Source organism: Bombina bombina, chromosome 2 (assembly GCF_027579735.1).
Source record: "Bombina bombina isolate aBomBom1 chromosome 2, aBomBom1.pri, whole genome shotgun sequence".
Lineage (NCBI taxonomy): Eukaryota > Metazoa > Chordata > Amphibia > Anura > Bombinatoridae > Bombina > Bombina bombina.
The window spans coordinates 407,594,794-407,611,701 of record NC_069500.1 but is presented as its reverse complement, the minus strand read 5'-3'; the positions used below and the strand labels follow the sequence as shown (position 1 = coordinate 407,611,701).

The following is a 16,908-nucleotide window of genomic DNA, read 5'->3' as shown; positions in this document are numbered from 1 at the left end:
TAGCTCATCCTCTTCTTCTGTGTCAACACCAGTTTTGCCCGCGCAGGCGATACCTAGTACATCTAGCACGCCAATGCTTGTTACTATGCAGCAATTAACTGCAGTAATGGATAATTCTATAGCAAATCTTTTATCCAAACTGCCATTTCCCAGAAAGCTTGATTGCTCAGTTTTAAATACAGAGGATGAGCAAGTTGGTGCTGACGATAATTTATCTGTTATACCCTCACATCAATCTGAATTGGCTGTGAGGGAGGGTCTGTCTGAGGGAAAAGTTTCTCAGCAGGCAGAACCTGATATTGTGGCGTTTAAGTTGGAACATCTCCGCGCCCTGCTTCAGGAGGTGCTAACTACTCTTGATGATTGTGACTCTTTGGTGATTCCAGAGAAGTTGTGCAAAATGGACAAATTCTTAGAGATCCCTGTGCACGCTGATGCCTTTCCGATACCCAAGAGGGTGGCGGACATAGTGACTAAGGAGCGGGAGAAGCCAGGTATACCTTTTGTTCCACCTCCTATATTTAAGAAAATGTTCCCCATTGTCGACCCCAGAAGGGACGCATGGCAAACGGTCCCTAAGGTTGAGGGGGCAGTTTCAACGTTAGCCAAGCGCACAACTATTCCTATTGAGGACAGTTGCGCTTTCAAAGATCCTATGGATAAAAAATTGGAAGGATTGCTTAAAAAGATATTTGTTCAGCAAGGTTTCCTTCTTCAACCAATTTCGTGCATTATTCCTGTCACCACGGCGGCGTCTTTTTGGTTCGAGGAACTAGAAAATTCGCTCCAAAAGGACACTCCATACGATGAAGTCATGGACAGAATTCACGCACTAAAGTTGGCTAATTCCTTTATTTTGGATGCCGCTTTTCAATTGGCTAAATTAGCGGCGAAAAATTCAGGTTTTGCAATAGTGGCGCACAGAGCGCATTGGCTAAATTCTTGGTCAGCGGATGTGTCGTCCAAAACAAAATTGCTTAATATTCCTTTCAAAGGTAAGACCCTTTTCGGGCCGGAATTGAAGGAGATTATTTCAGACATCACTGGGGGAAAGGGCCATGCCCTCCCACAGGATAGGCCTTTCAAGGCTAAGAACAAATCTAATTTTCGTTCCCTCCGCAATTTCAGGAACGGACCGACTCCTAGCTCTGCAGCCTCTAGACAAGAGGGTAACACTTCCCAGCCTAAACCAGCATGGAAACCATTGCAAGGCTGGAACAAGGGTAAACAGGCCAAGAAGCCTGCTGCTGCTACCAAGACAGCATGAAGGGGTAGCCCCCGATCCGGGACCGGATCTAGTAGGGGGGGCAGACTTTCTCTCTTTGCTCAGGCTTGGGTAAGAGATGTTCCGTATCCCTGGGCACTAGAAATAGTCTCTCAAGGGTATCTTCTAGAGTTCAAGGAACTTCCTCCAAGGGGAAGGTTCCACATGTCTCGCTTATCTTCAGACCAGATAAAGAGACAGGCATTCTTACATTGTGTAGGAGACCTATTAAAGATGGGAGTGATACACCCAGTTCCAACAGCGGAACAAGGGCTGGGTTTTTACTCAAACCTGTTTGTAGTTCCCAAGAAAGAGGGAACTTTCAGGCCAATTCTGGATTTAAAAATTCTAAACAAATTCCTCCAAGTTCCATCATTCAAAATGGAAACCATTCGGACGATTTTACCAACAATCCAGGAGGGTCAATATATATGACTACTGTGGACTTAAAGGATGCGTACCTGCATATTCCTATCCACAAAGATTATCATCAGTTCCTGAGGTTCGCCTTTCTGGACAAACATTACCAGTTTGTGGCTCTTCCATTCGGTTTAGCCACTGCTCCCAGAATTTTCACAAAGGTGCTAGGGTCCCTTCTAGCGGTTCTAAGGCTGAGGGGCATTGCTGTAGCACCTTACCTAGAGGACATTCTAATCCAAGCGTCGTCCCTTTCCAAAGCAAGGGCTCATACAGACATTGTTTTAGCCTTTCTCGGGTCTCACGGGTGGAAGGTGAGCGTAGAAAAGAGTTCCCTGTCCCCGTCCACAAGGGTTCCTTTTCTGGGAACAATAATAGATTCTGTAGAAATTAAGATTTTTCTGACTGAGGTCAGAAAGTTAAAGCTTCTAAACGCTTGTCAAGTTCTTCAATCTATTCCTCAGCCTTCCATAGCTCAGTGCATGGAGGTAATAGGATTAATGGTTGCAGCAATGGACGTGGTTCCTTTTGCTCGAATTCATCTAAGACCATTACAACTGTGCATGCTCAAACAGTGGAATGGGGATTATGCAGACTTGTCTCCCCAGATTCAAGTAGACCAGGTAACCAGAGACTCACTCAGCTGGTGGTTGACTCAGGATCACCTGTCTCAGGGAATGAGTTTCCGCAGACCAGAGTGGGTCATTGTCACGACCAACGCCAGTCTCTTAGGCTGGGGCGCGGTCTGGGACTCACTGAAAGCTCAGGGCCTATGGTCTCTGGAAGAGTCTCTTCTCCCGTTAAATATTTTGGAACTGAGAGCGATATTCAATGCTCTCCTAGCTTGGCCTCAACTAGCGAAGGCCAGATTCATAAGATTTCAGTCGGACAACATGACGACTGTAGCGTACATCAATCATCATGGGGGAACAAAGAGTTCCTTGGCGATGAGAGAGGTATCCAAGATTATCAAATGGGCGGAGGATCACTCCTGCCATCTATCTGCAATTCACATCCCAGGAGTAGACAACTGGGAGGCGGATTATTTGAGTAGTCAGACTTTCCATCCGGGGGAGTGGGAACTCCACCCGGAGGTCTTTGCCCAGTTAACTCAACAATGGGGCATTCCAGATATGGATCTGATGGCGTCTCGTCAGAACTCCAAGGTTCCTCGCTACGGGTCCAGATCAAGGGATCCCAAGGCGACGCTAGTGGATGCATTGGTGGAGCTTGGTCGTTCAATCTAGCTTATGTGTTTCCACCGTTCCCTCTCCTTCCCAGGCTTGTAGCCAGGATCAAACAGGAGAAGGCCTCGGTGATTCTAATAGCTAATGCATGGCCACGCAGGACTTGGTATGCAGACCTGGTGAATGTCACCGGCTCCACCATGGAAGCTACCTTTGAGACAGTATCTTCTAGTACAAGGTCCATTCGAACATCCAAATCTAGTCTCTCTGCAACGGACTGCTTGGAAATTGAACGCTTGATTCTATCTAAGCGTGGGTTTTCAGATTCAGTTATAGATACTCTGGTTAAAGCCAGAAAACCTGTGACTAGGAAAATTTACCATAAGATATGGCAAAAATATCTGTGGGTGCGAATCCAAGGGATTCTCCTGGAGTAAAATTAAAATTCCTAGGATACTTTCCTTTCTCCAAGAGGGTTTGGATAAAGGTTTGTCAGCTAGTTCTCTAAAAGGACAGATATCTGCTCTGTCTGTTTTGTTGCACAAACGTCTGGCAGCCGTGCCAGATCTACAGGCGTTTGTACAGGCGTTAGTCAGAATCAAGCCTGTCTACAGACCTATGACTCCTCCATGGAGCCTAAACTTAGTTCTTTCAGTTCTTCAAGGGGTTCTGTTTGAACCCTTACATTCCATAGATATTAAGTTACTATCTTGGAAAGTTCTGTTTTTGGTTGCTATTTCTTCTGCTAGAAGAGTTTCTGAATTGTCTGCTTTGCAGTGTACTTCACCCTATCTGGTATTCCATACTGATAAGGTAGTTTTACGTACCAAGCCTGGTTTTCTTCCAAAAGTGGTTTCCAACAGGAATATTAACCAGGAAATAGTTGTTCCTTCTCTGTGTCCGAATCCAGTTTCGAAGAAGGAACGTTTGTTACACAACCTAGATGTGGTCCGTGCTTTAAAATTCTATTTAGAAGCAACAAAGGATTTCAGACAGACATCATCCTTGTTTGTCGTTTATTCTGGTAAGAGGAGTGGGCAGAAAGCTACTGCTACCTCTCTTTCCTTTTGGCTGAAAAGCATCATCCGATTGGCTTATGAGACTGCCGGACGGCAGCCTCCTGAACGAATTACAGCTCACTCTACTAGAGCTGTGGCTTCCACATGGGCCTTCAAGAACGAGGCTTCTGTTGATCAGATCTGTAAGGCAGCGACTTGGTCTTCTCTGCATACTTTTGCCAAATTTTACAAATTCGATACTTATGCTTCTTCGGAGGCTGCTTTTGGGAGAAAGGTTTTGCAAGCTGTGGTGCCTTCCGTTTTGGTTACCTGACTTGTTCCCTCCCTTCATCCGTGTCCTAAAGCTTTGGTATTGGTTCCCACAAGTAAGGATGAAGCCGTGGACCGGACACACCAATGTAGGAGAAAACAGAATTTATGTTTACCTGATAAATTTCTTTCTCCTACGGTGTGTCCGGTCCACGGCCCGCCCTGGCTTTTAGTCAGGTTTAAAAAAAATTTCTGTACACTACAGTCACCACGGCACCCTATAGTTTCTCCTTTTTCTCCTAACCGTCAGTCGAATGACTGGGGGGCGGAGCCAGAGGGGGGGCTATATGGACAGCTTTTGCTGTGTGCTCTCTGCCATTTCCTGTAGGGGAAGAGAATATCCCACAAGTAAGGATGAAGCCGTGGACCGGACACACCGTAGGAGAAAGAAATTTATCAGGTAAACATAAATTCTGTTTTTACCTGTTCATCTTACATCTGTCTTCTTCCCCTCTTTGTTCATTTTACAAACCGTTTTTGCTAAAAAAAAAAAAAAAACTTAAGGGGATATTAAACAGTGCACAATATACATAATTATGTAGTGGTTTCAATATTGAAGATCTAATTAAGGTTTTGTTTCTGTAAAGTACTAGAAGCCACCCTGTATAGCTTTGTATTTTATTTGTCTGTCTCTTCTGCTGAGGACAGTTAGGTACAGATATAAATAAGGCAATAAAAGTTTATGATCCAAAGCTGTGTAGAAATCCTTTTAGATAATTACTTTCTAAAAAGTGTGTTAAGTATTCATAAAGACCTATTATATATTTGTTATATTATATAAAAGCACATGCTTTTTAGGAGCTGGTGCCTCAAAGTATGCATATAAAAAAGCACATTTTAATAATAAAAGTACATTGAAAATTTAACATTGAGTGCTCTTTCTGATTAATGAAAGTTATAGGATACTATAAATACTCCAGTAACACTTGCTTCAATATAATTATGTTTGAAATCCTCTTGGTATGGCAGCGTGGGTAACGCGACCAAGTGTGTAGCAATGTGTTTTGCAGCCACCACTGACAGCAAATTACATGCAAACCATTAGTTGATCATCCTAAAATTATATTAAAGCTAATGGTTTACTACAGAAGAAAAAACAGATTGGTACAGCACATGAACTCTTAGCAGATTTGTCTGACACCCCGGTTACTAATGTTGAGACCAGCTTAGTTTCACTTGTGTAAAGAAACTGTCTGTTACAGTTACACCTTCAATGGAGTTAAAGCCAAATGCAGGAAGTGATAGAGCGTGGGTCTGGAACACATATGCAGATTATGCTGATGAAGCTCCAAAACCAGAACTACTGGCAATTCGATTTTTAAATGCTGAAAGTGAGTATGTCTTATACATTTGTGTGTTTCACCTTTTATCTACTGTATTTTCCATCACTGATTGGATAGTTGCTTGCAAGAGGGAGTGATAAAATGTTTTTAATTTTAAGTCCCCACAATTCTTTTAATTTTTAAAATCTCTATCATTAAATCATATGGCCGGTTAGGTCATTTGCAGTATTTTGAAAACCTAGGTTACGGACTTTGCTGGTTGTCCTACTATAGGAAGTGTAGGACATAACATTAAATTTCCCCTTTTAAAGAGATGTGAAACGCTAACTATGCTTTGTTCCCATGGTAATCTTTGTTGTAGAGATACCTAGGTAGATGTCTGTAGCACTACATGGCAGGAAATAGTGATGCCAGATATTGCCCTAGGCATGTGCACGCTCCTGAGCTTTTTTCTAACAAGAGAACAAAGAAAAATTAGAAATTTATTTAAAATTGCAAGCTCTATCTGAATCGCGAAAGAAACTTTGGGTTTCATGTTCCTTTAGTCATGCTAGAATAAAACCATTCTGCAATTCTTAGATGTCATAATTTAATGTTGTATATAAAAAAATTGGCCACATCAGGACAACTCGCTAAAAGCCATACTCTTTATATCATGTTAAAGGGACATAATACTCCTATGCTAAATCACTTGAAACTGATGCAGTAGAACTGTAAAAAGCTGACAGGAAAATATCACCTGAGCATCTCTATGTAAAAAAGGAAGATATTTTACTTCACAATTTCCTCAGCTCAGCAGAGTAAGTTCTGTGTAAAAGTTATGCTCAGCTGCAGGTAAAAAAAAATGAAGAAATGAACAGTGGCCAATCGGCATAAACAGTGCTGAGGTCATGAACTTTTACTGTGATCTCATGGGATTTCACTTAACTCATGCGATTTCATTGTAAACTTCCTTACACTGAATAGGGAAATAAGATGAGTGTGAACGAACGCTCGCTCCTTCTGCTGTCTCAGGACAGACATACTGATTTGTTGCTTGGAAGTCCTTTACAATGGGATGTGGCTACTGAGAAACTTTGAGGTAAAATTTCTTTCTTTTTTACATAGAGATGTTCAGGTGATATTTTCTAGTCTGCTTTTTACAGCTGTATTGCATCACTTTAAAGTGTTTAAACATTTGGGTATTATAGCCCTTTAAAATGATTCAACCCTCCGTGGTATTTATTTAAAGTGTTGTACTGAAAACGGTGGAAGCTTAATTCACTTTTTCTTATGTTCACTCATAATTAGATGCCCAGAAGTTTAAAGCAAAGTTTGAAGACTGCAAAAATGAAATTAAGAAAAATGAATTGAGTGATCTGGGTGACGTGAAAAAGGGTAAGTATATATTTGTATAAATGTTTCATAATGAACTGTTGCAGACTCACTCTGTGCCCAACTGCATCCTCCAGTTAAGGTGCTTTTTCTGTCTGCTAAAGAAAATCCACAATTATCCTTTTAGAGCGCTTCTTCTGTTCAGAGGAGGTTTGTCTAGTTAATTATGGAACATAAATGCCAAATATTCTTAATTGAACCCATTGTTTGTTTTTTTATTTAAGGAACAATATACGGTTATTGTGCTAGTTAATGAAAATTAAACATTGCAGTATACAATATTTATTTTGCTGGTTTGGTCTTAAATACCGTCTTTTACTGTGATTGCTTAGAGCAGTACAAAAACTTATTTAAAGGGACAGTCTTCTCCTGAATTTTTGTTTTTAAAAAAATCTCTTAAAGGGGCAGTTAATCTAGCAAATACTTTTATATAATTCTGCACATGGTGCAGTATTTAACATTAGCAGCTAATGTTATATAAATCTGTGCGCGCGCACAGATATATGTGTATGTATACAGTGGATATAAAAAGTGTACACACCCCTGTTAAAATGTCAGGTTTCTGTGATGTAAAAAAAGAGACAAAAATAAATCATTTCAGAACTTTTTCCACCTTTAATGTGACCTATAAACTGTACAACTCAATTGAAAAACAAACTGAAATCTTTTAGGTAAAGGGAAATAATTAAACTAATACTTTATTGAAGCACCTGTTGATTTTATTACAGCACTCTTTTTGGGTATGAGTTTTTCAGCATGGCACATTTTGACTTGGCAAGATTGCCCACTCTTCTTTGCAAAAACGCTCTAAATCTTTCAGATTGCGAGGGCATCTCCTGTGCACAGCTCTCTTCAGATCACCCCACAGATTTTGAATTGGATTCAAGTCTGGGCTCTGGCTGGGCCATCCCAAAACTTTAATAATCATCTTCTGGTGAAGCCATTCCTTTGTTGATTTGGATGTATGCTTTGGGTCGTTGTCATGCTGAAAGATGTGTGTAAATGTATCACATATTTATTATAAGTGCACAGTGTTGTAAGTGCAGTTGTGTATTTGATCAAGCTGTCTAAAAATAACATCCAACTAATATAAATACATTGCCCCATTCAGTTTCATTGATGTATATCCTTCGCTGTCTTGTCAAGGACCTTGTGCACTGCTACATGCATCAATCAAATGTTATGTGGTGCTTTGGCTAGTTAAAGGGACATAAAACCTAAACATGTTTTTCATGATTCAGATAGAGTATACTATTTTTAATCAACTTTCTTCTATGATTACATTTTCTTTCTTTTTATCCTTTGTTGAAAAGCATGAAGACAGGTTCAGGCGTGAGCATGTCTGCAGCACTAGGTGGCAGCACTATTTCCAGGCATGTGCACACTGCCTATCTCTTCAACAAAGAACATGAGAGCTATGCAAATTTGATAGTAGAACTATATTGGAAAATAACTTTCTATTACATTTTGTTTGTTGTCTTGATATTTTTTGTTGAAAATCAGGGATGTAAGCCCAGGAGTGTTTGTCTGTGCAGCACTATATGGCAGCAGTTTTGTCTAATCCATTTGCAAAAGTACTAGACAGCAGCACTGTTTTCTCCCATGTAGTGTTCCATACACCTACCTAGGTATCCTTTTACAAAGAATATCACGGCAACAAAGCAAATTTGATTATAAAAGTAACTTAGAAGTGGGTGGTTTGTTCATAAAAAGCATACCAAAAAAATACATTTTTGAGGTTTCATGTCCCTTTAATGGGACACAAACCCCAAAAGTCTTGTGATGATTATAGAATATGCAAGTTTAAACTACTTCCCAATTTACTTCCATTTAATAATCTTTTCTCTTTGTATCCTTTGTTAAAGTACATAGTAGGCTCAGAAGCAGTGATGCACTACTGGAAACTAGCTCCTGTTCGGTATTTGCCTCTTGTCATTGCTTCACATGATAGTTAGCTATCTCCCAGTAGTTCATTGCTGCACCTTCAACAAAGGATGCCAAGAGAATGAAGCACATTTAATAGCTTACAACTTTCCACTTCATTTCTAACTGAATAATGAAATACATTTTTTTTATGTCCCTTTATCATCAACACTTGTGTCCGGAATCATGAACACATACTACCAAGTGCTTTTCTCCTGTGATTTTGGACACTGTTGCATGAGTGGGGAGTCTCTCTGATTTTGACAACATTTCAGTATTTCTAGCCCTAGGCATTTACTTTTTTGGGCAGATTTATGACCAAGCTGCGAGTAATGTTTTGGAACTGCATGTTGATATGCAGCAGACTCTGAATATTGCATTTACATTGGTGTAAATTATAGTTCTTAGTAAATATGATGAAACTAAACTTTTTGTTCTCGGCAGATACAACCAAAAATGATAGCGCTGACAAAGTGGCAGAAAAACTAGAAGAGCTGTCTGTGAAGGAGATTAAAGAGAAGGAAGAGGACACCAAGAAAGAAAAAGCAGAAAACCAGCAATAAGTCATCTTGAGCCTTGTACTTTTTATTTTTTACAAGGGACTTTATAACAAAGAAAAAAAGAACTGAGTTCAAATATTCAGGTTGTTTTTTTTTTTTTTTTCTCTAAGCTTTGTCCTTCAGAAGACTTCTTCAGAATAATTCATTCCCCAGTCATGAAAATGTACTGTGTTCACTTTCTTTTTCCATAGTGGAAACACTTATTTATAGTCATCCAAAAGAATGAATAAAAATAGTTTGTAGAATGTATCAAAGAATGAGATTTGGATTTGATAATTTTTATGCATAAATATTAGTTCTCCATGGTTGGTAGTGTTCTTTTACAACACACACAAGTACACATAACCATGCAACTAGAACTTTTGCCTAATGCATGTAGGTTTGTCATATTAAAAGGAATGAATGGGTTATTTTGACCTATTAGGATGAATTTGAATAAATCTGTGCTGAGTGACTAAATCTTGACTTTGTATAAATGGTTTTATAGGGAATAATTCTTCCAAGGAAGATACCAACTGCTTTGTTTTTTTGTCTCTTCCCCTCCTTACTCTGAACAGTTGTACAATAGCAACACTACACTTTCTGATACCACATCACCAAAGTACAGATGTATAGTAACAAGGTTTCTCTCCTCTCTCTCCCCCCTCCTTTTTATGGAAACCAATATTCATATACTCAGTAAAATGTTTAGTTCAGTAACTTTTCTGCCTAACCTGGAACATGTATAGTGTTAATTTAAGGGTAATGATGATAATTTTAAAAAAAGTTAATGGAAAATATCAGTAAGACTTGTTACAGTTGGTAATATAGCTGTGAAATTAAGTTATAGGTCAGTTCCTTTTTTATTTGATTTTGTACTTAACCCTTTTTTTAATAAATGTAATGTCATTAGAGTAGGGCTCAATTTAAACCAGGGAGCCAGTGGCTCCTAGAATTTTGCCCATGGCTCCTTTTTTGGGTTAAACGGATTTATTTATTTTTTATTGATTTTTTTTCTAACCCCTGCATTAGAGTAATCCATTCTGTGCCTTTTCCTTTGGCTTACTAGTACGTACTTGGGTTAAATGGAATACCATATACAGACATCTCTAATAACAGTCTTTAATTACCAGGTGGGTTTACAACCAGATTGTGAGCTAAAATAAGATTATACTTCAGTCATTTAGTGAGTTTAGTTATAAACCTTTATTTTTGTAGAACTTTTATATGAAGTTATGTCACATTTCAGTGGATCCATTGGGGACATCTTGGTAGCGGTTTATTACTGGTTTTATCTTTGGCTGCTGACATGAACTTTCAGTCATTGAAGTGTGAAACTTGCACAATATTTTATTCATGTGTAGAAGAAACTAGAATAGCTTTTTATTGTACTTAAAATCTAGATATGCACTAGAATAAATGTTTGCCGAAAATAAATCCTAATTTGGCTATAATGTTCTCAGTGTTCTTATTAATTTTAAGAAATAGCCAATAGATATTCAATATACAGGGTTACTTGTAATTTTAGTTAAAATTTTTATCACATTTATGGACAAATGATTTCAATCTGTAGAAAATCAGATTATTGTTTTTTGCATAATCAACAAATGCAAGATAACAAGACAACGCAATAGCACTTAGTCTGAACTTCAAATGAGTAGTAGATTTTTTTTTTTATAACAAATTTCAAAGTTATGTATATTTCCACTCCCCTTGTACCATGTGATAGCAATCAGCCAATCACAAATGCATATACGTATAGTCTGTGAATTCTTGCACATGCTCAGTAGGATCTGGTAACTCAAAAAGTGTAAATACAAAAGACTGCACATTTTTATTTAATGGAAGTAAATTGGAAAGTTACATGCTGTATCTGAATCCTGAAAATGTCATTTAACCTGAGTGTCCCTTTAAAGGGATATAAACGCAATATCTATCTTTTATGATTCAACGAGAGCATGCAATTTTAAACATCTTTCTTTTACAAGATATGAGTCCACGGATTTCATCCTTATGGGATATTGCCTCCTGGTCAGCAGGAGGCAAAGAGCACCACAGCAGAGCTGTATATATAGCTCCTCCCTTCCCTCCCACTCCAGTCATTCTTTGCCTGTGTTAGAAAGATAGGAGCTGGCATAGTGAGGTGTTAGTTTAGTTTCTTCAATCAAGATTTTATTATTTTTAAAGTAGTGCCTCTGAGTACAGCTTTGTGCTGGGGTGTAGCCTAGACCAGATCAATCTCTTCAGTACAAAAAGAGGAGCATCTGGTGGCTTTAAGGCAATAGGAACTGATGGGGTTTTTATTCTCACTGCGCCTCCTATACAGATAGCCTAAGCACTTTTAACTCAGGCAAATCTTATTCCACAGGGCTATGGGAGGGAGAGGACCTCTGAAAACCTGATGGGTTGCCATGCTGTCGTACAGCTTTTGAGATAAGTGCTTACTTTTTATTCTGGGTCATAAAAGGATCTCAGAGAAGTGGAGCACTGTACTTAAGGGTAAGAACTCCTGTATTCTAAAGGAGAGACCTTTCCGACAGTTTTCCTTAGCAGGGGCTACAGGACAATGTGCAGCAGGATGGTACTGGCAGCTACATCTGTTATACTTATTGCACTGTTATGGGTGATTTGGTTTACATTGGGCTGTGTTGTTGAGATGACACACAGTAGAATACTTGTCCCCATATTTTTCTGACGGCTCCGTTGGCCTTTTAACAGTCTAAGGCTATTAGTCAGTTTTTATTAGCATCAGGTGTGTTAGTTTGGTGCGCACTTGATGGGTTATGGAGCTCACTTTTTCTTTGAGGGATCACTCGAGCTGTGGGTAATTTATTTCAGTGGGGATCGATACTGAAGCAGTACCAGAGTTTCATTTACAGCTGTCGGTTCCCGGTAATGTTGTTGTTAAATCAACAATACTTATAGAAAGACTGGGAACTGCAGGTTAATACGCCCACGATGGGCGGAGCCTTGTGGCCATTTGTTATTATGATGCACACTTTGTTCTCTACGGCTATTGTCAGTATACACATATGGGAACACGTGACTGCAAGGGGACACTGTGTGCTATGATTTGGGCTCTAGGCATAGTCATGAGCCAGCAGCTTGTTCTTTTACTCCCGGTCGTTTAGTAACAATGGCGACCGGGAGGAGAAGTTGACTAAAAATGTTAAGAGACAGTGTCGCCAACGAGGGGCGGAGTTATCTGTGCAGGCAATTCATTCCCTCATTAGGCTCCGGAGGGTAGAGCGTTGCAGTGGTTAAGGATGACTGTCACGCTATAGATATACTATGCGACATATGGCATAACAAGAGTCAGTATCGCACTTTGTATTTAAACTCTCCTGTGCTTGTTTGTGACTAAGGTCATGTTATAAACATGACGCTCTACGTGGACATTTTGTTATTTAGAATGTCAGTGGTTGATCTGTTGCTTGAGTGTTGCAGTATTTCCTTTTTACAAACAAAATAAAAGCCTTTTATATTTTTAAAGAGACAGTAGCACAAATGAAATAACGTTCTTGTTCTGTGGTTAAGAGACAGTAACATTTTAATTTGCTGCCTTGCAGCCGTTTAATATGTGCACACATTAATTGTTTTCTGTTCCCATGCAGTGCTCTGTGGTTCCTTGCATATGGAGTTGTGGGCACAGGACATGGTGGTTTTATGTACATCGCAATGGCTAATTCAAACAAAGCCAGCCGGTGTATCCTCATGGGCCGCATTGCTGCCCCACATGTCAGACTGAAGGCTCTACATTTAGAAGGTTCTAATTGGATAATATAAGAGACCTTAAAGCGTTGGTAACAGCTTTCTGTGTAAGCTTTCTTTGTAGGTTTACGGCTGTTTATTGGTTACTTCATCCTTTGTGAAGTAGGATGGAACACTTTAACACAGAAATTAGTTACTTTTAGGTTTAAAGAGACAGTAAAGCTTTGTTCTGTGTACCTTTATGAATACATGTATTTCTCCAACATAGGTGTGTCCGGTCCACGGCGTCATCCTTACTTGTGGGATATTCTCCTCCCCAACAGGAAATGGCAAAGAGCCCAGCAAAGCTGGTCACATGATCCCTCCTAGGCTCCGCCTTCCCCAGTCATTCTCTTTGCCGTTGTACAGGCAACATCTCCACGGAGATGGCTTAGAGTTTTTTGGTGTTTAAATGTAGTTTTTATTCTTCAATCAAGAGTTTATTTTAAAATAGTGCTGGTATGTACTATTTACTCTGAAACAGAAAAGAGATGAAGATTTCTGTTTGTAAGAGGAAAATGATTTTAGCAACCGTTACTAAAATCGATGGCTGTTTCCACACAGGACTGTTGAGAGGAATTAACTTCAGTTGGGGGAAAACAGTGAGCAGACTCTTGCTGCTTGAGGTATGACACATTTCTAACAAGACTTGGTAATGCTGGAAGCTGTCATTTTCCCTATGGGATCCGGTAAGCCATTTTTATTAAATAAGAATAAAGGGCTTCACAAGGGCTTTAAAGACTGGTAGACATTTTTCTGGGCTAAAACAATTGATTTATAAGCATTTTTAATAGTTCATAGCTTTGAGGAGTTATTTTATTCTTGGGAATTATGTAAAATAACCGGCAGGCACTGTATTGGACACCTTTTTCACTGGGGGCCTTCTCTAATCATAGGCAGAGCCTCATTTTCGCGCCTCTATTGCGCAGTTGTTTTTGGGAAGCAAGGCATGCAGATGCATGTGTGAGGAGCTCAGATACATAGAAAAAGCTTACTGAAGGCGTCATTTGGTATCGTATTCCCCTTTGGGCTTGGTTGGGTCTCAGCAAAGCAGATACCAGGGACTGTATAGGGGTTAAATATAAAAACGGCTCCGGTTCCGTTATTTTAAGAGTTAAAGCTTTCAAATTTGGTGTGCAATACTTTTAAGGCTTTAAGACACTGTGGTGAAATTTTGGTGAATTTTGAACAATTCCTTCATACTTTTTCACATTTTCAGTAATAGTGTGTTCCGTTTAAAATTTAAAGTGACAGTAACTGTTTTATTTTAAAACGTTTTTTGTACTTTGTTATCAAGTTTATGCCTGTTTAACATGTCTGAACTATCAGATAGACTATGTTCTGTATGTGAGGAAGCCAAGGTTCCTTCTCATTTAAATAGATGTGATTTATGTGACACAAAATTTAGAGAAAATGATGCCCAAGATGATTCCTCAAGTGAGGGGAGTAAGCATGGTACTGCATCATCCCCTCCTTCGTCTACGCCAGTCTTGCCCACACAGGAGGCCCCTAGTACATCTAGTGCGCCAATACTCCTTACTATGCAACAATTAACGGCTGTAATAGATAATTCTATCAAAAACATTTTAGCCAAAATGCCCACTTATCAGCGAAAGCGCGACTGCTCTGTTTTAGAAAATACTGAAGAGCATGAGGACGCTGATGATAATGGTTCTGAAATGCCCCTACACCAGTCTGAGGGGGCCAGGGAGGTTTTGTCTGAGGGAGAAATTTCAGATTCAGGGAAAATTTCTCAAGCTGAACCTGATGTGATTACATTCAAATTTAAATTGGAACATCTCCGCGCTCTGCTTAAGGAGGTGTTATCTACTCTGGATGATTGTGAGAATTTGGTCATTCCAGAGAAATTATGTAAGATGGACAAGTTCCTAGAGGTCCCGGGGCCCCCCGAAGCTTTTCCTATACCCAAGCGGGTGGCGGACATTGTAAACAAAGAATGGGAAAGGCCCGGCATACCTTTTGTCCCTCCCCCTATATTTAAGAAATTGTTTCCTATGGTCGACCCCAGAAAGGACTTATGGCAGACAGTCCCCAAGGTCGAGGGGGCGGTTTCTACTCTAAACAAACGCACTACTATCCCTATAGAAGATAGTTGTGCTTTCAAAGATCCTATGGATAAAAAATTAGAGGGTTTGCTTAAAAAGATGTTTGTTCAGCAAGGTTACCTTCTACAACCAATTTCATGCATTGTTCCTGTCACTACAGCAGCGTGTTTCTGGTTCGATGAACTAGAAAAGTCGCTCAATAAAGATTCTTCTTATGAGGAGATTATGGACAGAATTCATGCTCTCAAATTGGCTAACTCTTTTACTTTAGACGCCACTTTGCAATTGGCTAGATTAGCGGCGAAAAATTCAGGGTTTGCTATTGTGGCGCGCAGAGCGCTTTGGCTAAAATCTTGGTCAGCGGATGCGTCTTCCAAGAACAAATTGCTTAACATACCTTTCAAGGGGAAAACGCTGTTTGGCCCTGACTTGAAAGAGATTATTTCTGATATCACTGGGGGTAAGGGCCACGCCCTTCCTCAGGATAGGTCTTTCAAGGCTAAAAATAAACCAAATTTTCGTCCCTTTCGCAGAAACGGACCAGCCCCAAGTGCTACATCCTCTAAGCAAGAGGGTAATACTTCTCAAACCAAGCCAGCCTGGAGGCCAATGCAAGGCTGGAACAAAGGTAAGCAGGCCAAGAAACCTGCCACTGCTACCAAGACAGCATGAGATGTTGGCCCCCGATCCGGGACCGGATCTGGTGGGGGGCAGACTTTCTCTCTTCGCTCAGGCTTGGGCAAGAGATGTTCTGGATCCTTGGGCGCTAGAAATAGTCTCCCAAGGTTATCTTCTGGAATTCAAGGAGCTTCCCCCAAGGGGGAGGTTCCACAGGTCTCAATTGTCTTCAGACCACATAAAGACAGGCATTCTTACATTGTGTAGAAGACCTGTTAAAAATGGGAGTGATTCATCCTGTTCCATTAGGAGAACAAGGGATGGGATTCTACTCCAATCTGTTCATAGTTCCAAAAAAAGAGGGAACATTCAGACCAATCTTAGATCTCAAGATCCTAAACAAGTTTCTCAAGGTTCCATCGTTCAAAATGGAAACCATTCGGACAATTCTTCCTTCCATCCAGGAAGGTCAATTCATGACCACGGTGGATTTAAAGGATGCGTATCTACATATTCCTATCCACAAGGAACATCATCGGTTCCTAAGGTTCGCCTTTCTGGACAAGCATTACCAGTTTGTGGCACTTCCATTCGGATTAGCCACTGCTCCAAGAATTTTCACAAAGGTACTAGGGTCCCTTCTAGCGGTGCTACGACCAAGGGGCATTGCAGTAGTACCTTACTTGGACGACATACTGATTCAAGCGTCGTCCCTACCACAAGCAAAGGCTCATACGGACATTGTCCTGGCCTTTCTCAGATCTCACGGGTGGAAAGTGAACGTAGAAAAAAGTTCTCTATCTCCGTCAACAAGAGTTCCCTTCTTGGGAACAATAATAGACTCCTTAGAAATGAGGATTTTTCTGACAGAGGCCAGAAAATCAAAACTTCTAAGCTCTTGTCAAGTACTTCATTCTGTTCTTCTTCCTTCCATAGCACAGTGCATGGAAGTAATAGGTTTGATGGTCGCGGCAATGGACATAGTTCCTTTTGCACGAATTCATCTGAGACCATTACAACTGTGCATGCTCAGTTAGTGGAATGGGGATTATACAGACTTGTCTCCGACGATACAAGTAGATCAGAGGACCAGAGATTCACTCCGTTGGTGGCTGACCCTGGACAACCTGTCACAGGGGATGAGCTTCCGCAGACCAGA

At 40.2% G+C, this 16,908-nt stretch overlaps 1 protein-coding gene and 1 non-coding gene across 2 annotated transcripts in view; both read left to right on the top strand.

Annotated features, from left to right (window-relative positions):
• The window catches only part of RANBP1 (RAN binding protein 1), a 52,834-nt gene extending 42,065 nt beyond the window's left edge, over positions 1-10,769 (top strand). Inside the window, exons 4-6 of the mRNA XM_053701900.1 lie at positions 5,399-5,527; positions 6,770-6,856; positions 9,221-10,769. Of these exons, the coding sequence (XP_053557875.1) occupies positions 5,399-5,527; positions 6,770-6,856; positions 9,221-9,339 (335 nt within the window). The 3' untranslated portion in view covers positions 9,340-10,769. The remainder of the gene's footprint in view (positions 1-5,398; positions 5,528-6,769; positions 6,857-9,220) is intronic.
• Positions 6,897-7,032, top strand: LOC128650704 (small nucleolar RNA SNORA77). The gene has a single exon (XR_008400966.1). It is a non-coding gene; the product is annotated as a small nucleolar RNA SNORA77 (small nucleolar RNA).
• Positions 10,770-16,908: the final 6,139 nt, after the last annotated feature.